General features: G+C 48.1%; 2 protein-coding genes across 3 annotated transcripts in view; both read left to right on the forward strand.

The window, feature by feature from the left end:
* Window positions 1–6,449, forward strand: part of GRID2 (glutamate ionotropic receptor delta type subunit 2) — a 675,394-nt gene extending 668,945 nt beyond the window's left edge. For both annotated transcript variants that reach the window (XM_041424490.1, XM_041424491.1), the window contains 2 exons: window positions 1,674–1,914; window positions 6,027–6,449. In XM_041424490.1, coding sequence (XP_041280424.1) covers window positions 1,674–1,914; window positions 6,027–6,449 — 664 coding nt within the window. The remainder of the gene's footprint in view (window positions 1–1,673; window positions 1,915–6,026) is intronic.
* Window positions 6,450–21,222: 14,773 nt separating this feature from the next.
* Window positions 21,223–21,933, forward strand: ATOH1 (atonal bHLH transcription factor 1). The gene has a single exon (XM_041424483.1). The coding sequence runs from the start codon at window positions 21,223–21,225 to the stop codon at window positions 21,931–21,933; it is 711 nt and encodes a 236-aa protein (XP_041280417.1).
* The last annotated feature ends 4,392 nt before the right edge of the window (window positions 21,934–26,325 follow it).

Consider the following 26,325-nt stretch of genomic DNA (forward strand, 5'->3'; position numbering starts at 1 on the left):
TCCCTGCTCCATCAGAAAGCTTCAGGATGAGGCTTCCCTGAGTTGTCTCTGGGTTTGGGAGAAGTCAAAATGTAGTCCAGGCAAATCTGACTTTGAATACCTTTCTCCAGGGTGGGACTTTGGGCAATGTACTGCCAAAAGGCACTGCATAGAATTTGTCCCACTTCTTAAAAACTCAAAGCTACATGAACAAGGTGGTTCTGGCATCCCTAAGGACTCATGTATCACCTGTGATCTGTCCACTATTCCCTCTGGGACAGCACAGGGGTGAACTGTTCCCTTCTGAAGAGGTTATGATCCCAACCACCAGACATAGTACTAGGTGGGAAGTGGGAGCTCCCTCCAGACCTGTGCTGGGATTTCAGCCACTGGTGGCTGTGTCAAGCCTCCCATTCCTGGCAAGACCACAGCACAAATGCAAAGTGGCCGCTTGGATGTGCCATAGCAAATTAAATGGCCTCATGGACACAATTACCAGCTGAAGCAGCATCAGAGACAGACTCACCTCTGCACAGAGCAGCTGCCCTGTGGTCTCCACAGGGACATTCAAGCTCCCTTTTGAGATGTAGATCACTCCCTTCTGACGTACATCACTGCACTGAGCTGTTGTGGCAGCCCTGAGACAGCAGGACAGCTTTCCTTCCTCCTGCAGTGCACTACAGTGTCTCTGGTAGCAACATCCCACACCTCTGCTGGTTTGTGTGCACTTGGACTTTTTTGCATGCTGTGTCAAATGATTGCAGTAGTAATTGTTTGCCTTCCAACACTGAAATCAAAACCAAATTCATTACATGAAGGAAAATTTTTTCATTGTTTTAATCTTTTTAGGTGTAATCATTGAATTTTTTATCTTGGATAACCAGGGGCACCCAACTGTTGCTCTAGTCATTTCTGGATGCTTAAAAAAAAAAAAAAAAAAAAAAAAAAACCACCAAACACCTGTCTCCTCAGAAATAAGTGCAGTAAATATGAAAATATTCTTCCAAACAAAATTCTCATTTCTCAAACATTTTGTCCCAGAGGAAGTCCAGTTAAATATGTTGTCCTTGCAAGCTGCCCAGGAAATATTTGGCAGCAGGCTGGGTATGTAGGTCCAAGTGAATTCCACAGCAAGGAACCCTCCTGTGGAACCACTTATCATCAGGTTGCTTTCTGACATTAAGCAAGACTGCTTTAGGTCATCACTGACTGCAGTAAGATGGGTTTACTTTCTCTCCAAAGCAGCAAATGTAGGTAACCCAATAAAGACCAGTTTGTAACAACGTCATGTGTAACATGGTAAACTGAAATGTATATTCCTTGTGATTTTTTTTAATTGAAATGTCTCTCCTCCAATGATTAGGATGCAAAACATTGTCAGATATCTAATGGACTATGAAAGTCAGTTGCCCTAGACTATTAAAAGCTGATTGAGAAATATAATATATGAAGTAAAGCATTTTCATTGAGTTTGTTAAAAGAAGGAAAGAGAGAGTTGAGTGTGTTTTGCTGTATCTGGAGTGGAACACAGATATCCATATGCTCAGCCCAACAGGCAAGCCCATACCCAAGCTTTCTTTTCTGGCTAAATCAGTCTGTGCAGATTCATCTGCTGCTTGGCTTTCCAAGACAGTCAGATTTACACCCTCACACTCTCAGGTGTGTAACCCCTGACTCTGTGCTTTCTCCCCAAGGATTTTGGAGCTGCAGCAGAATGGCGACATGGACGTACTGAAGCATAAGTGGTGGCCGAAGAACGGTCAGTGTGATCTTTACTCATCTGTGGATACCAAACAGAAAGGAGGTGCCCTGGACATAAAAAGTTTTGCAGGTGTTTTCTGCATCCTCGCTGCAGGGATTGTCCTATCCTGTTTCATTGCAATGTTGGAAACGTGGTGGAATAAAAGGAAAGGCTCCCGGGTTCCATCAAAAGAGGTATTAGACCCTCCATTTCTCCTGGGGAATTTTCATGCACCCTAAAGATTGCTGCCTTGACTTTATAGCACTAGAGAGGGTGGGGAATCAAATTCAGAGATACTTCATTAGCTTCCTGATTTTTTAACATAAATGATGTTCCTCAAAAGTCTTTCTAGCTATTCTTTCTAGAAAAGCTTGAATAAAAATAAATGTATATTGATGATGTATAAATATGCAACTATTCTGAGTAAAATACAATTGTTACTTGTAGAATAGTACATTATTAATACATCAATATTGAGTTCATTGTTCCCATTGGTGACAGCTAATTCTCACTAGGTGTCTTGGCTTCTTCTTGAAAAATACGTCCTCTAAGCTCAGTGGCTGAGTCTTTTAAAATACATTTGCAAAATTTGCCCCTTAAATCAGCTATCAGCTTCTTGAATAAGCTTGTCCTCATTTTCAGAAACATTAAGCTCTTGATACTTCCATGAACTTCAATTCTTTTTATTTCATCTGAAGTCCAGGGAAGCAAGACTACATTAGATTTTCCAGGTTCAGGCCAGGCATACTTTTGAAACCTGGTACAGGCTGTTTCAGAAAATCTTGTACAGATGCCACAGAGAAATATGTTATTTTACACCTGAGATGAGTTTGCTTCTACACCTGCATGTGTAATGCTTTCCTTCCTGTGGTAATCTACCAGACCCTCTACCAGCCATCTGAGCCTTGTGCAAATTTGCACCAAATTTCTTATATTCATAATTAAGTTTTTACCTCTACAAAATGCCAAAAAGAAATTAGGGACAAAATTATTTATTAAAATATCCTTGAAAGCAACACCCAAACCTGAACCTTAATAAGAGCTTTAATGTAGCACTATCAAATATAGCTTTTCTGTCTTTGTAGCTTAGGCACATCTGTGTAGCTTGTGGGGTATTGATGTTAATTTGTGTGCAGTAGTCTTGCCTTCTCTGCAGTTTCGCCATTGTGTTTATTTCTGCTAATCTAATGCTGTCTAATCAGGCAGGATTAATTATGCCACCTAATTAGACAACATTGGCACTGATGTTAAAATACATTTAATCTTTTCTTGCCTGTTTTAATTCCCAAGCTTTTTTTTTTTTTTTTTTTTTTTTTTTTTTTTTTTTTTTTTTTTTTTTTTCTTTTTTGTTCAAGATCTGGACCGGACCATTATTAAAAGGAAAAAAAAAAAGGAATCTCTAGTCTTTAAATTGGGTTTCTCAGGAATGGAAACCATGTAGTTTCACCTGGTAAATCATTTTAAAACCCTAAAATTTACTTGATTGTTGTTTACCTAAACATTCAGAACTTCATACTTTATCTGGTGCAAAACATGAAAATCAATAACAAAGGAAAAGAAAAAAAACACCAACACAGATATTTTACACAAGTATAAAATTTTCTATTTCAATTTTCAAATGCTGAGAAATTCAAGTGTGTACTTTCCACAAGTGGTATAATTTGGCCTCCTTGATCTTTATTACATGGTCATTAGCTTAGCATTGAAACGCTCATCTCAACGTTAAATGAAAAGCTTGGCTCAAAACTGAGTTTAACGTGGACATATGTGCTGAATGTCCCCATTATCCTGGATGTGGGGGTCATTCAGCAAAGAAATACATCTTAACTAACTTTCTTAAAATTCATTTTAGCTTCCATGAAATCCATTGGCTCTTCCAGGCCACTAGTCCAGAATCGGGGGTCAGATTGGGCCAGTTTGTGGTCAGCAAGCCAACCCTTTTTCCTGGTGGCTGCCATCTTGTGCTCCAGAATGCAAGCATTTATACTGAAAAAAAAATTGTCTAATTGTTGCGAAGATAACATTTCGGTCACGTGCCAGAAGTAACCCATTCACTGATGTCTGCCTGAGTCTGCAGACAGCCTTAAACAGTAGCTCTGAGAGAAGTATGAACCGCCCCAGTAATCTCAATGGGATGTTGACTCTGAAGCCTGATGATAATTTAAATGTGAAAACTGCTGAATATTTCACTACTGATCACACAAGAGAGAAGAGGAAAGATCATATTATGGAGATATGCACAATCTTACTGTGAGTGGGTCTCATTTTGGTGTATCGATTGGGTGGAGATTGGGTTGTGGGCTAAGCATGGGAGATTATCACCGCTTATATATTTTCACTGGTCTGACCCTAGCCCCAAATGCATCTCTGTAAAAGAAAGAGGACTATTTTGAGTTACTCTTCGAGGCTCAGAAACTATGAAATTCCAATCTTTTCCCGATTGGCACTTTAAATTACAAAGTATTTGTATGTTTGTTTTGTTTCAAAATTAAAAGCAAACAAACAAAAAACAGAAAAAAAAAAAAAAAAGGAAAATATTTAGGACTGTCCCTCAGAGACATAGTCATGACTTGCACACACTAATCGAGCCTCTGTACATTTCTTTAGCTTCTGATGTGGCCCCAGTTCTCCTGCATCCGTATGCAGCTCCAAATTTTTTGAGGAGATAGCGTTTGGTGAATGCGTTTGGATTTGATGTCACCTGTGTGGTTGTTATGTGCATCCATGTCTATGTCCACCCGTGAATAAACGATAGACAGAAAGCTAAGTCCGAGAAACGAGCACTGCATTTTTTCCTTCCCGTGATGAGCTCAAACCAAAGCCCTTGTGGTCAGTGATCACCCAGTCCCTGGGAGATCCCTGATGCCCTGTTGTCTTCCCCTTTCTCCCTGGTTTGTCTCCCTGTCCCTGCCCTCGGAGGGTGCAGTCCTGGAGGGGAGCTGGCCTCTCAGTCTCCTTCCAGTCGGGCTCTGTGTTCGGCGTGGCGCCAGCGCAAATGTTCAGTGATCCACTCTGCTAAGTAGATCAACTCCTGCAGTTTGTTCTAGGTGTGGACTGAGTGCTTGACTTCATTCCTAGAGAAAGGAGGGATCTCAAGCCCATTCGATATACTAGGAGTCTTGCCATTGATTCAGGGAGCTCTGGATCAAGCCAGTCAATGAATTTCAGTAATCAAGGCTGGAAGTCATCAGTGCACATCTATCGGCTGCCTAATTATCCTCTGTGAGGTCCTAGAGTGTGAGATATTTCTAGTGGCCTGGAAGAGCCAGTAAATTTCACAGAGATTAAGGTAAATTTTAAGGTTAGTTGAAATTGATTTTTGTTCTGAATGAGCTGCACTACTTAGACTGAGGGAATATCCCTGTCCGTGTGTACTTAATGCTGCTTTGAATTAAGCTTTGCAGTTCAGCATAAATATGTATGTACAACACAGGTGATTTATTGGGTCACCTAGGGCTTTCTCCTCTTTTTTAACTTCTATGCATTTAAATTCTCAATTATAACAAACAAACCTGTTGAATTGCATTCTCTGGGAAGAGAGATTTAAGAAGGAAAAGGGACAGAGGTAAGAGAAGCGATGATATATTATAATAAACACATCAGGCTGCCTTCTCTTCTCACCCACAAAAGTATAATTCCATCAGAATAGATGGAATTGCTTCTTTGTAGGTGAGGAGAAAATTAATCCCTCTGTTGACATTGTAATTTAAAATTGCCTGGTGTACTCCTTTCTGTTCCATGTCAATGAGTCACCAGTGCTTGGGGTTTTTTTCTCTGTATGTTCAGCTTTTCCATACCACAATTTACATTATAAAGGCAAAAAGGAACCTGAGAAGTTTCTAGTCCTTCCTTAAACCCTGAGAGGATGACAAAGATGGCAACCTGATCCCTCAGAGGCTCCCATGTTGACATCCAAATTTAGTTCTCATTGCAGAGTTGAAGAACTGGCATCATTCCAGGCATTTGAGATTATGCAGTTTACTTCTGTTCAGCTGTTGCTAGTCTAACCCACCTAGCTCTGAGCTTGCCTTTTCCTGAAAAGCTACCAGTGGCGCTTTGAGTTTTGTTGTTTGGATCCAGGGTTTGAAGGTAGCTGTGGTGTAAGGGCCTGCCTCAGTTTGGCTTTGCCCACCTGGCTTCGGGCGGTGGGGGAGTTCGCTGGTGACATTCAGGACACCGCCAGCCAAGAGCCAGCTCTAGTCAGTTGTGCCTTGTGCTCCCCGAGCAGTGCTGATCACCCTGTGAAACTTCAGCCCAGCACAAATGGCGATGGTGAGTGGTGCCTCTTGTTTTTCTCATTCCCCAGGACGACAAGGAGATCGACCTGGAGCACCTCCACAGACGTGTGAACAGCCTCTGCACAGACGACGACAGTCCCCATAAACAGTTCTCCACCTCATCGATTGACTTGACCCCGCTGGACATTGACACTTTACCCACACGTCAGGCACTGGAGCAAATCAGTGACTTCAGGAACACTCACATCACCACAACCACCTTCATACCAGAGCAGATCCAGACTCTGAGCCGCACGCTGTCTGCTAAAGCCGCCTCGGGATTCTCCTTCGGCAGCATGCCCGAGCACCGAACTGGCCCTTTCAGGCACAGGGCACCCAACGGGGGCTTTTTCAGAAGCCCCATCAAAACAATGTCATCTATCCCTTACCAACCAACTCCTACCCTGGGCCTGAATATCGGCAGCGACCCAGACCGAGGCACCTCCATCTGAGCATCAGAACAAGTTTCTTCACTGTTTCTTATTTAGGACTCCCTTTGCAAGGAGCAGCTGTAATATTGTGGGACTAACATGGATGTAACCTTTCTTCCTTTCCTTATTTTTTGCTTTTGAAGGTTGTGGTTTGGGTTGTTTGGTTTTTTTAAATTTGTTTGAGGGTTATTTTCTCTTCAGGGGTTGTTTTGGGGTTTTTTTTTTCTTTATTTTATTTAAGAATCAGAATTATTAGTAGCAACTCTTCCTCTTCCTCTTCTCTGCTTTCACAGTCTGGTCTCTTCTGCCTCCCCTTATTCTCTGTACTACTTGAATCACTTACTCTTCAGTTTATCACCATGTTAGGTTTTGGTTACTTCAGGCTTTTCATATACTTTAAATATAGGATACAAGCAACGATTCATGCGTAGGAAAACCCTGAGGATTACTTTACAGAAGGGCATTCGCTCCTCCTCCCCCACCGCCTTTTTTTACTATAATTGCAATAACTGAAGTATTTTTCATGTACTCTGCTGCATCCAGTCAGCGCTCCACTGCTGTGCGTCCTTTTAACTGTGGACCAAAGGCAAACCCTGCAGTCTGAAAAATGGAAAATAAAAAAAAAAAAAAAGGCAAAAAGACAAAAAAAAAACCAGAAAAAAAAAGAAAGGAAAACAAATGAAGTTAAAAATCATTCAGGCCCCATAATATAAGAATATAAGAATGCAATTTTGTAGGATTACAAAAAGCCATTACTATGCCAGTAAAGACTACAGTTAAATCTACTTCTGCACTGCAACAGTGCATATGACCTTTATGTGATTGTACAGTGTTAAAAGTTTTTCTTATGTACAGTAAACTGTATCATATGGCAGAAGCCTCTGTTGTGTTAAATAAATTAGTATCTCATACACACATATATATATACATATATACACACATGTATGTGTATATATATATATATATACACACATGTATATATAGCTATAAAATGGCAGCCGTTGCTATTGCAATTCATTTAATAAAGCTTTAGTAAAAATGTGTTGTATACAAGAGAGATGTACAGTGCAGGGTGTCTTTTCATTTAGAAAAGACAGGTTGCTTTAACATTATTCTGACTTGCATCATTTGCCAACAGAGCATATTTTATACTTTTCTATTAGAGCATCCAGGGCAATTTAACATTTGTACCTAGATGTAACTCCTTTGATTAGGTTTTGCATTGGCTTTTGAGCATTCTATAAGACTAATCTTGATAGTTTTCCTTTTAATTAATCAAACAAATGTAATTCTCTCTTAGGCATACCATGTTCATGAGCAACTGATATAGCTCTAGAGCAGTTAAACATGGATCAAAGGTCAATAAATCCTTTCCCAAATCAGCACAGGTAATCAATACAATAATGGCATGAGTGGAGAAAAAAAAAAAAAAGCCCTCAAGATACACAGATGTGGCCTTAATTATAATCATGTGTTGTTCTAAGGGAAAAAAACATAAACAGGCACCCAGTTTAACCCTTTCTATGTTAAGTTAGATTTAGAGGAGCTATGTATTTTTACATTAGTGCCAACTGTATAAAGCAAGAAAAAGAACAGCAGTGAGAGCAAAACCAGTGCCTACTTTGGCACCAGCTTTTTCAAGTAACACTGTTACCTGTTAGAAATGTAGGAAGAGCTTTCAATTTGTAATCCTTAAACTAAAAATGCGGTTAAGTAGAAAGCAAGCAGTTTATCCTGTGAGTTTTTTGGTTTGGTTTTCTTTTTAATGCAACCATACACTTATTTTAATCTAACTCATTCTTTGGCTAAGATTAATAGGAATCAGCCTATGTGATTTGCTTTAGGATAAATTAAAAGGTATATTCTTCAGATCTATTCTATTTTGATGCTAATTCTGTTCTGGGGGAGCATCTTGTACTGTCACTGTTTTTTGTACTAAATCTTCAAATATTGTCTACTGTGTAAGGCAGAACGAATTCTTATCATGCAAAAGGCCATTTTGTTTCCAGGGTAGCAAGTGTCTAAAAGCATGCACAACTTGCTTCCCCCTTGTAACATTCATGAACTCATCCACACTTCTGAGTAAAAGAAAAAAGAGAAAAGCAAAAAAAAAAAAAAAAAAAAAATTCCTTTCCAACAAGCTACGTAGGGACATACCAGATGTTGCAGTGATTTTAGCTATTAAAAAACCTGTTAACCATGTACGATATTTAAAATAGGCCTATTTTGATGTGTTGCCTATTATACAGATACACAAAACACTTTTTGGAGGCCTCAGTTACAAGTGGCAGAGCTTTCTGTGTATAATTTGTCTAAATAATTTGTCTAATAAAATTGTTTTCTAAACTTGTGTTTCCTCCTGCTCAGTTGCTGAGTGCTGTGGGATTTTCAGCCTGTGGCAAGGTAATCTACTCGTGGATTTGCTGCACTGCTACTGAAGGGTTTTAGCTCATGGAGATGGGATGAGCTCCTCAGGCTGCTGTGAGTCAGCTCAGTGAAGAGCACCTGTGGAAAACACCAAGGTTTACCATGTTTATCAATGTAAGGCTTAGATTTCAGAGAGCATTTACGAACAGCATTTTGGAGAATAAGTTTAGAGTTCCATAGCACTGACATGTACAGGACATCATTTTTAGAAATACTGCATCCCAACTTCATCTGTTTTAGTATAATAGCAGAAATTTTCTTGGAGCATGGCTTTTATTTTTATAGAATCACTTTTTGCCATCTTTATTTGCACAGAGGTTAATTTCCTCTGATACTGGACATATATTGCCTAAAACAAAAGTTTTAGGATGAGAGAAGGTAGGCCATATTTTATTCATGATGGCTTTCTCAGTCTTTAAGTTTCATTAACATTTTAACCCATTGAGCAAGCTGTGCTGCAATAACATCAGCCATGACAATTTAACTTGCAGCATCCAAAGTTTGTCTCCTGGCTTTTTACATTCGGTGCATTTTATTCACTTAAATAATATTCCTGACCTGTTACAATTTTCTATTAAGCTTAGCAGGCATTCAGGGGATCAATCACCTAAAAAGAGGCAACATTATTATATTCCCAAATAGGGAAGACATTTTAAGATCTGGGTTTACTTCTCATTACCCTCCTTTGATCTGATTGGACATAAATTATATTTATCTTCCCCTGAGTCAGGGACTGTGTCCCTGTCACACTCACAGACACACCTCTCTAGAGGCAGGCAGTTTTACAGATATGACAGATGTACTCTCTATAACGGGCTACATCATGGTGAACCCTATGTGACACTTCCCTTTCTTTACAACAAATTCCAGGGAAGTGATAGTGTTAAAGACTGTGAAGTGTTTCTGCTGCAGTAGCTCCACTGGAGACACAAGCCAGCTGTTTATAAAGATGAGTTGTTTGCATGGTATCTGCAGTTATATGACCTTTTTGAGATACCACCTACAAACAAAAAGTGAGTAGTGGAAGAAAACACATTTATCTGATTTCAAAGAATCACCTAGAAAGATGTTTCTATTGACCAGCAGTGAATACCTGGAGATAAATAGTTCTGCTGAGCCAACCAAGTGAATGATTGCAGCCCTGAGGGACACAGCTGCAGCACAACCAGTGCCAAAGTCCCTTGTGTGTCTCTCTTGACTTCACCCAAAAAAGTGCTGGGATTGTTTCCCTGAACAAATCAGATTTTTCTCTTCCTTTACTACTTATGTAGGATGCTATGAATTGATGACAACATCCTTTCTGTGAACACTTGCTGGGTCATTGCAGCTTACTGGAGGTTAATGCCCCCAAAAAGCTTGATTTCTTAACTCTGCTCAAAGCTGATGACATGAAAAGTAAACCAGCTTCCTTTGTACATGCTCATGGCTGTAGCTAACAAAACAAAAATAGTCTCCAAAACAGCAAAGGCATCACACCAACGCAGCCATGCTTTAACCCTTTTTCTCTCAGTACTAATTAATGTTTCCTCTTCACTCTGCAGAGCTGTTTTGAAATAAATGTCAAAACCAAGTCTCTCCCCCTTAATCTGAGTCACAAACAAAATTTTTGATAAACACTGGGACATGAACACATGCATCCACGTGTCACATCAACAGCAGTGGGCAACTGTGAAGACATCATCACAATCTATCAGCTTGTTATATCTCACCCAAGGCATCATTCATGAGGTTGGAAATAGAAGCCTCCAAAAGAAGGTCAGAGCAGGGAACGTGATTCATAGCTTAACAAATTTCTAAACATAAAAATTTTACCAATGCCTCAAAATTTCAGGAACCAACAGCTTAATTTAGAAAGAAAATACTTGTCAAGAGGTGTAGCTATAAAAATAAATATACTACCTGTCAAGAGTTACAAAACCTGTGCCCTCCCTCCCCATGCCATTCATCACAGTGGTGTAAACTCTGTATGTACTACAGAATCTATTTCTGCAACATTTGTCAAAAGGAAAAAAAAAAAAAATCACAGCTGGAAAACTAAACTGTTGAGTCATAACTACTGGGTCATACCAGTTCACTGCTGTAAGGGGAAAAATAAATCTTTCTGGGATCAATAACTGCCACACCAGTGGAAAAAGACAGCTACCTGCAGCCCAGCAAGCACAGGACACTCCTCCACCATGACATTACAGCTCAGTGCTTCTGTAGCTAATCATTCCTACCAGCACTAGTAAGGCCAACATTTCTTTCCATATATGATAATTTTTCCCCTTTCTGAAAAAAAACCTAAACATTTGTGTCCCTTTCTTTGTTCTAAGGGGGTGATGTACTAACAAAAGATGGGATAAGGGAGTGCTGCACGGTGCCACACCAAACGTTAACAACTGATTTATTTGCAAATCCAGCTGTCATCCATTAAAAGGCTGAGCCTCCAAATCAAAATAAAGAGCTAAAAGGCAAGCCCATTACTTGATTAGAGGTTTTGGGGGTGCATGAGACAGTCTTCAAGTTCCTGAAGTAACCACCCAGCTGCAGGTGCTTCCCTAGGTTGCTCTTCTGGCTCATGCAGTGTCTGAGGTGGCAGTAAAGTAAATGAGAGCTGCCTGGGGTTTGTGTGGCCAGATTTTGGCAGTGGGGGTGGGGGTCTACAAGGATGGGTTCTGTGAGGAGCTGCCCAAAGCTTCCTCCATGTCCAAGATACCCCATGACAGCCAGCCCCAAAAGGGACCTGCCACTACACAAGACAGCTAATGGTGTTGGTGCCTCAGGGATAACAGAGTTAATAAGGGAAAAATGTTCCTGCCCAGGAGCAATTGCCACTGGGAGAGAGGGTGAGAATGGGTGAGAGAAACAGTAGAGCCCCAGTCAGGCAGAAAAAGTGGGAGGAGGTGCTCCAGCCGCTGGAGCAGACATTCCCCTGCAGCCAGTGGTGATGCCCATGGTGAGGCAGCTGTGTCCCTGCAGCCCATGGAGGCCAAGGTGGAGCAGAGATCCATGGAGAACAGCACAGCAGATGAATGCCCAAAGGAATGCTGTGGGAAGCACGTGCTGCAGCAGACTCCTGGCAGGATCCTGACAGATCAGGAGAAAGGAGCCATGGAGAGAGGAGCCCACGCTGGAGCAGGTTTGCTGGCAGGACTTGTGACATTGTGGGGGAGCCACACTGGAGCAGCCTGTTCTGGGGGGAATGCATGCCATGGAAGGGACACATGCTGGAGGAGTTCATGAAGATGGGAGGGACCATATACTGGAGTACAGGAAGAGTGTGAGGAGTCCTTCCCTCAGGAGGAAGGAGCAGCAGAGACAATGCGTCATGAACTGACCCAGCTCCTAATCCTGGTCCCTCTGGGCTACTGAGGGGCAGGAAGGTAGGGAAAATCAGGAGTAAAGTTAAGCCCAGGAATAAAGGAGGAGTGCAGGGAAGACATTTTTAAGATTTGGGTTTACTTCTCATTACTTCTCATTACTACTCATTTACTTCCCACTTATTTGATCTGATTGGACATAAATTATATTTATCTTCCCCTGACTCAAGTCTGTTTTGCCAACAATGGTAATGTGTGAATGATTTCCCCTGTTCTTATCCCAACCCATGAGCCTTTCATTATATTTTCTCTCCCCTGTCTAGCTGAGGAAGGTTAGGGATGGAGCAGCTTTGGTGGGCACCTGGCACCCAGCCAGGTACAGCCGCTGTGAGGTGCAGCAGGCAGGTTTGCTTTCACAGCCCCACAAGTGCCTCGTGTTACAGCCCCCCACGTGAGCACCCAGTGCCGGGTGCTCTCAGCCACTGCTGTCTCTGCTTCAGCTCTTTGTGTGCATCCACCTCCAGTGGGACACAGCACCAGAGCCCTGGTGGGCTGTGGAGAACAGGAGGAGAAAAGAAACAAGGATTTGTTTCATGGCAAAAATCTCTCCAGACACACCCACACCTAATTTGAGGGTTCACACCTGGTTGTCTGATGGGTCAGCTGAGCTTTGCCCAACTTCTCCCTCCTTGTGGGGCTGCAGCAGCAGCAGCTTTGATACACAGGGTGCAGTATCCTGGTCCACCACACTGGTACTCCTGGACTGGAAATACCGTACTCTCCTTCTACACATGGGAAAATGCTCCACATGAATCTAATTTTTTTTTTTTTTTGTTGCCACTCAAAGAAGGACTCAGAGGTGTCACTTATGCCCCTAGATTGCAGAGGGACCCTCTTCTCCCACTCAGCACAGCCAGAAGATCCTGAGACAAGCATTTTTACTGGGAGTGAGAAGGTGGTAAATATTATACATCTGCTAGAAACTGAAAAGCATGGCTGGGGGAAAAAAAAAAAAACCCACAAACACTTTTTTGTGGGTTGTGTGTTACATTTTCTGCACTCTGCCAGTCTTGCTCATGTCCCTCTCAAGTGCCAGGAAAAAAAAAAAAAAAGGAGGAGCAGGCAGCTCTGTTGAGTGCATTGTAGCCCTGCCACTGCTGGTAAGCTCGCCTTTCTCCCCCACTGGCGAGGGACATGGTTCTTCACACACACAGTGGGGAGGTCTTGTTTGGTTTTGAATATTCCCTGGATATGAATATTCACTGTGGACCACAGTAAGAGTAATCACAGCTGACCCATGTTGTTACTAATTAATTCTTTTGCTTACACATGGGGAACTGGAGAAAAGAAAGCAAATACTGTGAACAAAGCTAATAATGAGGTTACTTGCTACTCCTTCTATCTGAAACATTTTTAAGGAATGGTCTCTGCAGCGTGACAGCAAACACAGCAAGAAATTGATGTCGTGTAACAGGAAAGCAAGTTACTTTATGAAATAGTGCTCAGGCACCACCGGAATGGTTTGTCTTGCTGTAACTTTTACAGACCTTTCTGAATCAAATCTGCTCTTACTTGGATTGTTTTTATGTCTCCCCAGGTTTAAGATACTGCAGATGAAGTTTTTTTTACCTTGTCCCTGCCAACAAAACAGAATTCCACAAACCCCTTTATATGATTCAAAAATTATCCTGTCAGCCCATCTACACAATACAAAAAGTGGAGCTGATATGGGACACAGGGAGCTTTGTTTTTCTTACATCGAGATAAAAGATAGGTAGAAGTAGAGGAGATACACTTGGAAATCTGACTTTTGAAAGAAACATTTATTGTCTTCAATAAATATCACTGCACTCTTCACTTTTTAAGACTTTCTACATCGTCCAAAAAAAGTAGGTCTATCCATATATATATTTAGTCTGCTGTGTCTTACATGAGTTGTTCGAAAAGAGAAAACACATCCATAAATATTCTTAAACATTTATTCCATAAGTATGGACACATAAAAGCAGCTTTTCCTTCCAAAACTTACAGCGAGTGAATTATTACTCATGGCATTACAGACACAGGGTTTATTACTCACAGCATACAGTAATTCGCTGGAGTGTACAAACAGAAGTTAACCCGGAGCAGTCACACGAATTTCTGTTTCACGGGGTGAAGCCACGTGAGGAAGTGGCAGGTGTGCTGCATTTGCCCGCACATCCGTCTCCATCCACTGCCACGCACTTCATCTTCCTGAGTTAATCGTGGGCACTTCCAAAACACAAAACAAAACAAAACAAAAAAAAAAAAAAAAATGGAAAGACGGGGTAAAACAGTACTGTGGCTGTTTCGAGGAGCAGAGAACCGCGCTGAAGGAGCGGCGGGCCCGGCCCTGCGCTGCCCGGCGCCGCCCGGGCGATGGCGCTGCGGCACCGCCTCCGGCTCCCTCACGGCGGCGGCGGCGGCGTGCGTTCGGTGCCGCTGGTGTCTCGACGGGACCGCCGGCTCTTGTCCCCGAAAAGTGCCCCGGGGGCGCCGGCAGTGGCCTTGCGGTTCCCCCTCGCCAGGCACTCGCCATCCCCCCTCACGGGGCCGCCGTTCCGGGGCAGGGGAGGGGGGAGCGCGGAGCCGGGCGCGGCCGCGGTGGTCCCGCGGCGGCCGGGGAGCGCCATTTCCCGGGAAACGGGGCGGGCCGCGCCGCTATGCCGCCGGGATAATGGCGGGGGCCAGCGCCCTGTCACCTCTTGTGTGCGCTTTCCAAAGAGGAGCCCGGGCGTGGCGAATGGGACACAGACCGCCATTGTGCCGGCGACACTTTAATCGCCCACACCTACAATATTCAACCTGCTGCCGGCAGCGGGGCAGCGCCGGGGCGCACGCCCCACCCGAGGGGACCGGGTGGTGGCCGCGCCGCCGTCTCACCAGGGCGAGGCTTCTGGGGGCGCCTCCAGCGCCGTGGTGTGGGCTCGGCCAGCCCGGCTGGCCAGCGGTGCCCACCGAGCACCAGCAGAGCAGGATTCCCGAGCCTGAGGAACCTGACTGGCTGGGAGAGATGGGAGAGAAATGCCCGCGAGTCCATGCCAGGCGGCTGTGGCGCGGCGCTCAAGGACCCGTGGAGGCACCGGGGTTTTGTTCGGCAGAGCAGCTTTGGGTGAACATTGCGTGTGTGCTGCTTTCCCATGGATGTCGCCTCGTGCTCTCTCTGAGGTGTGAAGGCACAGAGGCCTACGACACAGGTAATTCCTCCTAGCGTGGATAGGCCGCCTGTGCTGAAGTAAGAGGTGGGGATTTCTGCTTCATGAACCAGGCAGGGTGGGATGCTGGTTACTCCTGTCATCCCTCCCTCCAAAATTGAGCTCTCGGGTTCTCACTGAGCTCATCTGTGCCCCCTGACACGAGAGCCACACACCCGGGCTACTGCACAAGGCGGGTTCCTGATGAAAGCTGTCAAGCACCTGGCCGTCAGTGTGTCTGGCTTCACCTGCTGCCCCAACAGAGCCCTTGCTCACTGCAGATGAGCACTAGCCTTCACCCTTTAGGAATTTCTAAAACTTTTATGCAGGTCAAATCATCCTGCATGCCTGAGAAACAGAAATGCTTTTAAGTCTCCCTCCCTCTCCAGACTAATCAGCTCTGCAGCTCAGGGCTATGCCAGAGGTAAAGGTCTTGCTACAGTCAGGGTTTTGCAAGCCGACTGCCACAGGAGAACTGCTTCCCAAGAGCTACAGGACTGCAGCTGAGCACCGCTGCTTGAACAAAACCCATGAGGACACTGTCACAGGTGCCACAAGCAATGCTCTGCTGAAGCTGTCTGATGTCTAATAGACTGGGAAGAGTCTTCTGCATGGCTTGGAATTTTGAGGTGCCCCTAAAACTCAGTTCTCTTTAATGCTTAATTTTTGTGTATGTCTTTCTCTCTTAACCCCAGGAAGGGGGGAAAAAATTAATAGTTCTGCTTTTTTAACAAGTAGAAATTCTTAGACATCCTAATTTACAAGGTAGTGGACCAGCTGAAGATGTCTTCAGAAAGGTTTCTTTTCACAGCCTTTCACAGGGGTAGTTCCTGAAAGCTCTGTTGGTGCTGTGTTGTGTTGGAAATGGATTCTTCCTAGAAGCCCTGTGCTCTTTGCCCTCAGGGATTAAATGAGAGGATTTCCCATGAATGGCAAGGTAGTATTTTTTCTTGGCTGACGAGGTTTCCTTGGGGAAATACTCAGCCCTTAGGGATCGATGTGAGATGTTGATCAGCACTAGACTGCATCCATTCACTTGATTTTCTCCCCTTAGAAGGACCACTGTTCTCCACATTGTTTTGGCTTCTGTGATTGTAAATGTTTACTCTTCACATTTTAGGAACGTTCCCTCCTCAGGAGACTCTCAAAGTTTCAGATTCCAGGCTGGCATTTCCACAGCTAAGAAACCTCCTTCAGGGACTGGGCTGCCTGATTGCCAAGAGCTTTGTGGGTGATGGATGTGAGAACAGCAGATCGAAGGCCCAGCACAATTGAAGCAGCCCCCTATGCTCCCAGGTTACTGCTCAAGTAATGCTGCTGTTAAGACACAAGGCAGACTCTTTCAAATGTTTTTTTTCTTTTTTTTTTCCCCTCTTGCTTACATGTCAACTGTTATTTTTTTCTCTCATGTTCACTTATGTCTTACTACTATGCCACAAAGAGCCTGCAAGCTGATTTTTTTCATTTATATCTCCAGCTATGACTAGATTCTTTTCCCAGAGCAAACCTTTGTAACTGTACTTTGTGCAGTGGCTAAAGTGACAGTGAAAAGGGGAATGATGAGGTGATCAGTTAAGAAAAGAAATAAATCTAGTGCCAGCAAATCTGGAGTATTTACATTCTCTGGGCTCTTGTGTATGAGACCTTCAGAGCAAGAGGAAGTGACCAGATGTGATTTGAAGGAAATATATTGTTTCTGTAGATGGATTGATGTTAATTCTCTGATCTTAAACTAAATGAAGTATCAATCATTTACTGTAAAACTGTTGATCACAGTGGTAATTTTGTTGCTTGAGTGATTTATACTAGTAAAACACATCAACTAGCAGCCTAATGAAAGCATGTTAGAAAGCACTTGTTCATAAAGCACAGATGGTCATAGTGTTCTCTTATTGCTCATTTCAAGAGTAACTAAAACGAGGGACCTGTGGGTGGTGCCTGTGAGCATGCACAGGCCCTACAGAATTGTTCCTGCTGCAAAGGGTGAACAAGCTACACCTGGAACAACACCGTTGTTCAAAGTGTCCCACAGCTGAGAAGTGAGTTTGCTGGGACTGAAGGCATTTAGCAATTTTAGTGGAACCTCCTTGCCAAGCTGACTACAAAACAAAAAAGGGTTTAAAACAAAATGATCAAAGGAAAATTATTATGAGTGATGCTTCCTTGAATATGAAGGTATTTATTTTTAAAATATAAGCATAAAATAATGTCTCAGTAACAGCTATATACATTTAAATAGGAAAAATGTAGATACAAATTCCATAGATAAGATTTCCAACTGTATCACCAGGCTGAATTCATTATGCCTGACAATGGCCCCAGGAGGTAGGCAAGTATTGTTGTACCAATGCTTTGCATTTCTCTTGGAGGCAGTGGAGGTACTTGCACTAAAATTAACTGTACACAACTGCAAGTGTCCACAGGGTTAGCCCCAGAGCAAAGATATTTATGGAGGTAAGTGTCACCAAGAAATGGGAATTAGTTTTACAGACCCTCCAAGAGCTGAAGCACATGGCATTGGGTAAGTGTAATGATCTGCCTAGGAAAATTGCTCTGCATTCTGAACCCTGTCCCTTTCCACTGCTGCAGAACAAGCATGGTTCTGGTTGTCCTCAATGGAAAGGGGCAGGGATCAGAAATGTGATTTCCCCAGTACCTGGGCTCTTGCGTTCCTTGCAATCATCACTTCTAATGTGCATTTAAAACACATTTGACAGTAAAGCATTAGACACTGGTCATAGGAGGAGCCTAAGAAACATTTGCTGCTGGACCCTTTTCTGCTTTAAGCAGTCTTGCTCTGAATAAAGTATGAATGCTTTATGTGGGTGAGTATTCTGATGATGCAGTCCATGAGACTGAAAATAATTCAGCTGTACATTGTTTGTCTTTGTAGTAGCTCCTAGATGGGGTTTGCCATCCCAGGGAGCAGGCCAGCCACAGGGAGGGCAGAAATCCCCCTTCCCTCCTCCTGCAGGTGGCCTGGGCTGGTTGTAGCTGAGATTCAGCGAGGATTACCTTATCTCAGTGAGCAAGACTCACACCTTGGTCTCTCTCCACTTGTGGGTTTTACTGCCTGAAGACCAGGGGAGGTACAAAGAGGGCTGTGTGTTCCCCCATGTACTTTTCAAAAGGAAAGGAGGAAACAGGAGAACACATGGGAAAGTGGGGAAAGGGAAGAGAAAGAATAAAATACTTTCTGACCAGTGCAGAGAAGCTGACTGATTTTGAAATGGCATTGCATGAGCAATTAGAGTGTTGAGTACAAACTGAGGACTGACCCATGTGCTTTGTGTGCTTTCAAAATGTCTCTGGCTGTAATGATAGAGGAGGCTTTTTAAAGCAAGTCTGCTGTCCCCCCTTTTGCAACCCACTTTTCTGTAACATTAGTCCGCTCCTGACCCCGAGCTGCTGCCTGGGCTCTTAACCAGGCTGGGAGTGGGGGGGAGAGGAAAGGAGGAGTGGAGGCAAAATATGCATAAAGATACGGGGATAAGTTCAGTTTGTTTTCCTCTGAAAGCTTTGACACTTGCTTAGAGGAGATTCATTTTCAAGGCTTCCTACATTCCTGCTATTGTACAGTAAGTGTTTCAGACCGGTGTGCCTGTGTTTCCGACTCCCGTGAAGTCCCCTTTGCAGCAGGGCGTGCCTCGAACCGCTTCAAAAGAACCAACTTCTACAAAAGAAAAAAAGAAACTCAAGTAGGCTTGAACATACAAAGAGAGGGAGAAAGGAAAGTGAAAAGGGCCGGGCAGTGTTGAATACAAAATGAGTTCAGCCAGCCCCAGGAGTTCTTCATCACTTACATTTATCTTATTCTGGGAGAGCAGAGCTAAACCCAGTGCTGACATAAACCACCCTTTGCCTTTGACTCTGAGAGTGTGCACACACAGCAGATACAGAGAGCACTGGATTTCAATGGAACATTTTTTCCCCCTCTGAGCAGTGGTGTTGGTGGGGAAAATGGCTTTTTGTGTGTGTCCTTTCAAAGGCAAACTGTGGAGTGAGTCTCAGATGCCTCCAGTTTCAAAGTGTGCATGCGCTCACAAAACATGCACTTGAAAAATAAGCAGCTGTTACTGTTTCCCAGCCAGGAACTTCTCCCATCCCAGGAGCACGCTGAGGTGCTCGGCTGATGTCCCCAGTGCTCCATACGGTCACTGAGGTACTGCTAAGGGAAGTCCCCAGCACCTGACAGCAGCCCTGGGGTGTCCAGAGGCCGGGGTCTGATGCAAGGGGGCATCAGCCACCTTGCATCCTCATGAGAAGCTAATGGGATGCTGCTTCCCTCTGTGCCCAGAGGCCAGTGGATGGTTTGTGGGATGGAGGATTTGGCTTGCTGTCAAGAAGGCCCGACAGCCACACAGCCCACCAGCCTGGAGGGAGATGTTCAGCACTTCAACACAGCACCAGCCTGGCTCCCCCCATGCTGGGAGCTTGCTAGGCTGTCAGTGGCTACTGCTCAGCAAAGCTCCCACTCATTTCCAAGGTTTGGTTCGCAGTTCTTGCATGGAACAGCTCACAGCCGCGGCACCCGGTGCCCAAACAGGAAACACACAGGATTAACCCTGGGGAGGAGAGCACAGCAGGGCTGCTGGCGATGCACACCTGTGCCACGGGCACCCAGGAAAGGAGCACGTGCTGCCTGCGGACTGAAAGAGAAGCCGGGGGGCTGGGAATTTAGCCAGCAAACGGCACCATGCAGCACAGCACTGAGGGCTTTTTCCCCTGTTAACGACAGAAGCATTTATTGAAGGGAGGGAGGGTTAGACAATAGGAGAGTATGAAAGTTTTTACTCGATACAGATAGATGGTCTGGCAACTTTATGGATACTATACAGAAACAAGGTATTACTTCTGCTCCTTACCACCATCCTTCTTACAGAGTAAACACTTCCATTTTGGTCAGAAACTGACAACTTGTTTTGGAGGGGATAAAACAGCTTTTGCCTTTGAAGCATAATAGCTAGAAAAAAAAAAAAAAAGAAAAAAAAAAAAAAGGAATAGAGAGAAGGTTTGCCTCCGTTTGTTTGTAAAGAAAGCAAACCATCAGCTTTCCGCTTTCTCAGTACCATCCAGTTGTTTGTGGAAGGTGGGCCCCAGGCGCCTGCCATGCGCCAAGTGTGCCCAGCCAGCTTCCTAAACCAGCAGCGAGGCTGCTCATTCCATGTCACTGCCGCTCGGCTTTGAGCTGCTGGGCTCCCTCGCTCCCTCCTTGGCTTGCGAGTTATTCACTTTTGAAAAAACATATCTACCTCATACTGTGCCCATCACTTTGTTCTCCACACGCCTATTCACACGGGCAAACCTCCACTTCTCCTCTCCAGGCAGGCGGCGGTGGCGGGAGGGGAGGCAGCGCGGAAGGGAAGTTAAGATGCGTGCACGGAGCTATTTCCCTCTCCACCACCTTTGGCCAGCTATTGTTGGCCCAACAAAAGGACTCGCTCGCGGGGGATCGGGACCCTGCCGAAAACGTGGCAGCTCCGGGGGCAATGTGCTGTCCCGGCTGCAAACGCCACCGCTTCTCACCTACCGGGTCCCGCGTGGGCTTCCCGCGTGTCCCCGGGATTACCGCTCTAAAACCGAGGGCATTCCCTCGGCGGCTTCGCGGCCGAACCTCCGCACGGCAGCGCCGCGCTCCCTGCACCGCCGTCCGCACCGTCCCGAGCGGGCAGCGCTCCGCACCGACACCTCGGGCACGGTCGCTGCGGCCGCAGCGAGAGCCGGGCGGACCGACGGCTACTCCCGCCAGGCGTGGGGAAGCAAAGGCGGGTATTTACCGGAGCCTCCTAGGTTTGGTTATAAGGAAAAGGATGTTCCCCCAGGCGGGCGCGACGGAGCGTCCTCATAGACATGCAGCGGCGGGGAGAGCCCGGTGCCGCGGGCTGTAGGTTCGCTCTGTCGGCGGAGCGCCCGGCGCGGGGCGGACGCGCCGTCGGGGCGCGCCCCGGCACCCCCACCCCGTTCCGCGGGCTGCGGGCGCAGGTGAGCGGCGTGCAGAAGCAGCGGCGGCTGGCGGCCAACGCGCGGGAGCGGCGGCGGATGCACGGGCTGAACCACGCCTTCGACCAGCTGCGCAATGTCATCCCCTCCTTCAACAACGACAAGAAGCTCTCCAAGTACGAGACGCTGCAGATGGCGCAGATCTACATCAGCGCCCTGGCCGAGCTGCTGCACGGCCCCGCCGCTCCTTCCGACGGCTCCGGCAAGGCCGAGCACCGCGGGGCCCCCTTCGAGCCGCCCTGCGCCGCCGCCGGGGCCGGAGCTCCGCCGGGGCCGCCGGCGCCGCCGCCGGGGCCGCCCAGAGCGTCTCCCCCCGGGCACGGCCGGACTCGCTTCCCCCCGCCGCCGGCCGCGGGGGGCTACTCGGTGCAGCTCGACCCGCTGCACTTCTCCTTTGCGGAGGGCGCCCTGATGGGACAGAGAGCCCCTTCCCCCGCCCTCCTCCTGCCGCAGCCCGGGCAGCCGCCGCAGGAGAGGAGCAAGACGTCGCCCCGGTCCCACAGGAGCGACGGGGAGTTCTCGCCCCGCTCCCACTACAGCGATTCGGATGAGGCCAGCTAAGGCAGGGGCGTCGTCCCCGGCAGCCCCGCAAGGCCGCCCCTCGAAGCACAGACTCCGCCGTGGGGTGAGCAGCCGGACGCGGTGCCGCCACGGACGGCATCGGCTCCCCCCGGTCGCTTTGAAATCCGCCCCCTCGTCTCCCACCCCCGGCAGCCCCTGGTTTGTCCAGGGGGGATGGCTGTTAGCGAGTGACTGTACCCGCCCTGTCTGTCAGGGTCGGTTGGTTTGTTTTAACTCTTAGTTTACACTTCGAAAGTTTCTTTCGCCTAGAAGTCGTTGCCGTTCCCTCCTGCCAACACGCCACCTCGCAGCGCGGAGCCTGGCTCGCCCCGTCGGCGAGCGGGGGATGCGCAGGGAGAAAGCCTGGCCCCGCTGCCGGGGGCGCCGCCGGCGCCATCCATCCCCACCCAGCCGTGAACACGCCCTGACACCCCCGTCTTCCAGGACACCGATCCTGCCGTGGGTCGCATTGCTGTGGAAACACACACATACACACACACAAAGTCAATAGCGCACCGTCTTAACCTGTAAATAGCGGAGAAAATTTGGATTTTCCTTAGAGCACCATGTCGGCGTCTTTTGGGGGGAAACTTGGCGCAAGCACTTTATCAGCGGCTGGAGATGCAGTTTCAAGAGGAAAGCTACTAACTGCCAATTGGAGACCAATGTTTAATTAAGCCACTTAATCCTAACGCTCTCTTAAAAACGAAAACTGTTTTGTCGTGTCAAACTTTTATGTCAGTTTTATTCTCCTTTTGTGGTAATAGGAAACGTATTTATTATGCAGTGTTTGCAATTATTTCTGCTTTTCTCTTTTTTAAAAAAAAATTTCTTTTCTACGACGAAAATCGTTTATTTTGATTTTAGCAACGCCAGCTGCCATTGTTTTATGTATTTTAATTTTGAAATTTTTTTGAGATCAAATAAACGTGGGAAAAACAAACAAAAAAAAACACCAAAACAAAATCAGCCTCGAATCGTGGTCGGGTTCAACTTCTCCCTTCGCCCTCCCTGTGCCGGGGTGGTGGTGTCAAACTCGGCGGCGGGGGTGAGAGGTGCAGGGCCGGGGGGCGATGCTGCGGGGAGACGATGGGGCGCTCCGGCTGCCTGCAGAGGGACGGGCGGACCCCCGGGCCGGTGTCCGGGGCGGGCTGTGCCCCGCCTAGAGCAGCGCTACCTCCGCTCCCTGCGCCGCCGGGACCCTGTCCCGTCCCCGTCCCGCAGTTCCCAGCGGAACCGGGTAATTGCAACAAGTGCAGGGTAAGGAGCTTGTCGCTGTTCTGTGGCGCCTGTCCCCGCACCGCCGCTCAAGTCACATCGTTCCCTTCTTCCCCACTCCTCCTCTTCTCGGAGACGCGAGCGGATCTTCCCACGGAGCCCTCTCGGTATAAGCCGAGCGGAAAGGGCTGGGAGCGGGCGGAGAAGCCAGCGGGATTTAGGGGACACGCGAGCGGGTCGCCGGGGATCAGGATGTGGCCCCTGGGCTCGGGTTGAACCCGGACGGGAGTGGGGGATTGGCTGATGCTTAGCCAGCCTGCCCGTGACACCGGACCCGGGGCTAAACCGGAGCCGTGTCGGTGCCGGGGTCCCGCTGGGTTCAGCAGGTGACCCTGGCAGGGGGTGTCGGAGGGGTGATCACTTCACCGGGCGCGGCCAGGGGAGCGGCCCCCGCGGGTGTCGCTTTCCCTGCAGAAACAGGGCACCTGTCCCCCCGGTAACCCCGCGCTGTGGCCCTGCCCTGCTCGCCGCCAGCACACGGCCGCCGCCCGTACCTGCCGAAGCGGGCTACGGTCCCGCAGGGCAGAAAGTTTATCGGGAGGGTCATTTGCCTTCCTAATAAAATGCCTGCTTTGTCGGGGTAGGTCAGCTTTGGTTACCGGCACTGATTTCTGTGCTGTTGGAAGCCGGTCTCGCGCCTTGGGGTCCCATCATGGGAGAGATGCGGCGGAGCAAAAAAACACCAACTTTGAGGGCGTTGTTCTATTTATTTGGTTTAATTTGGGGAGGTACTCTGCGCGGGGGAAGCGGCGGCCGCCGCCGTGACTGAGGGGCAGCACCCGCGGAGGGGTCCCGGCCGTGCCGGCCGTGGGTGCAAGGGCTGCGTGCGGCCTCTCTCCGCCCCGCCGTCCCTGTCCTGCCTCTGCGGCTGCGAACACTCGGGGTGGTGGAAAAGAGCGCATCAAAATCCTCCCTGCTCCCTCGGTCGGGTCCCTTCCCCCGACAGACCAGCGCACTGCATGGCGCGGCTGGTGCTCGCAGCCGCAGCGCAGCAGCACTCGCCGTCTGAGGGCTTTTGCTTTTTTTTTTTTTTTTTTTTTTTTTTACGCTTCTTTGAAAGAGATACCCAGCCGCATTCCCATTTTAAGGTTCAGCTATAGAGTTTGCATAACAACCGCTTGGCAGCCCCCCTCTCTTGCACTCCGTTAACAAGCTGTAACGTATAGCTGCAGGTTGCTATAATCTCATTAATATTTTGGAAACTTGAATATTGAGTATTTCAGACCGCTCATTCTCCATATGCCAGGCCACTCCCGCTATGCTGGCTGGTTCCTTTCTCTCCATTATTAGCAATTAGCTCCTACCTTCCAAAGTCAGATCCAAGTATCCAAGATACTAGCAAAGGAATCAACTATGTGTTGCAAGCTAAGCATGCTTAATATCTCCCAAACAAACAAAGAGACAACATTTCTTTAAGTAATGAAGATGGATAAATCGCTTTATTGAGCCTGCGACAGTGTTTGTTTTGTATAGACTACCGCAAAGTTTTTTAACAAGAGCGGGGACGCGCACCAGCCCCTGGAAGCAGTCTCGCCCGGTTTGCTTCGTGGGGTTTTATCATCCTAAACGGGCTTTTATTTGAAAAGGGCGAGTCAGAAGCGCACTATCCGAGCGTTAAATTTTGGCTGAACGCTGACTGTCCTCCGGGGTGTGCGAAAAGAGAGCGGGGGCTGGGGGGGCTTGGGGAGGCAGTCGCCTTTGTGCGAGGCGCACGGCGGCTCCGCTGGCTTTTGAGCCCGGATCAAAGCCGGATGCAGCGCGGCCGCGAACTCCGGTGCGGGGCTCTGCCCGGCCGTCCCGGGGATTGCGGGGGCACGGAGCGGGGCACGGAGCGGCGGCTGAGGCGCATCTCTGCCCTGCAGCTCTCCGGCTGCTGTTTGCTCAACCTCTGGCCTCGGAGAGGGAGGAGGAAAGGAAGAGGGAGAAAGGGTTAAACCCAGCGAGGGGAGACCAGAAAAGCACGGGGACCACGGCGGAGGGGGGGTTAGAAGGGGAGTTGGCCGTGGGGCCAGTGTTTCTTAATTAGAGCGGGGCGGACAATGCTTTGGGGCGGACAATGGGGGGGACAGGGGGGCTGGAGGGCGGAGGGGGGGTCTGGCCTCGCTCCCGGCCGCGGTGCGCCGTGTCTGGAGCGGAGCACGCGTTGTCAGCTGGTGAGCGCAGCGGCCTTTCAGGCGGCTCCCCAGGGAGCTGCGCGCCCGCGGTGAGCTCCATCGTCACCCCCTCCCCTCCATCATCATCATCATCGGCCTCCTCCTCCTCGGCGGCCCCCCACCCCAGCCGAGCACAACAGCCAGCATTCAAGCCCCCTTCCCTCCCTCCCCTCGCACAACAGCAGCGCAGTGGCAGCCACGCCACCTCCCAGCAACCAGCAGCACGCGAGGGCACCGCCGGGGCACCTGAAAGAGTCAAAGCTAAAGAAAGGGAGACAAAGGAGGAGAAAAAGATACGCAGGAACGGCCCAGCGTGTCTGCTCCGACAGTGCGGAGGGACAGGGGCCCACAGAGGGATGGGCGAGCCCACGCGGAGGCCGGCACGCACACGCGTGGCACTCGCTCGCAGGGGTCCGAGCCGCTGCAGCACCGACGGAGACACGCAGAAATCCCCCGCTGCTGGCCACAGGGCACAGGGAAGCGCCCCGGCAGCTTTGCGCCCACAGCCCCGTCCCCGCGAGGGGCACCTCCCGGCTTGGGTATCTCTGTGTGCCCGACTCCCCTGGCCCCACCTCTGACACTGCCACCCAAGGGCACCGGTGCCGGGACGCGGCAGGAGCCGACCTTGTGTCTGGTCACCCGCATGTGCCCGTGACGTGCCCGTCCGGGGGAGAAAAATGGGGGGAAAGTGGCGAGGGATCGGCTTGTGCGTGGGCGAGGCAGGGACCCTGCCGGCCCCGCATGGGAGCATCCTCCCCTCGGGCAAGCCAGGCTGGAGCACCGAGGAGCTCCGGGCGTACCCTGGGGGACAAGGGGTCGAGTTTTCCGCCCCTGGCCAAGTCATAGCAGCGCGGAAGGAGCTTTGCTCGGGGCTGTGTGTCCGCCGGGGTCGGCGCTGGGGCGCACGGCCGGCTGCCCTCCCGGAGCTGGGCTGGGGCCTCGGAAAGCCACATGCTGCCCT

Source organism: Onychostruthus taczanowskii, unplaced genomic scaffold (genome assembly GCF_017590055.1).
Source record: "Onychostruthus taczanowskii isolate IOZ18803 unplaced genomic scaffold, ASM1759005v1 scaffold82, whole genome shotgun sequence".
Classification (NCBI taxonomy): domain Eukaryota; kingdom Metazoa; phylum Chordata; class Aves; order Passeriformes; family Passeridae; genus Onychostruthus; species Onychostruthus taczanowskii.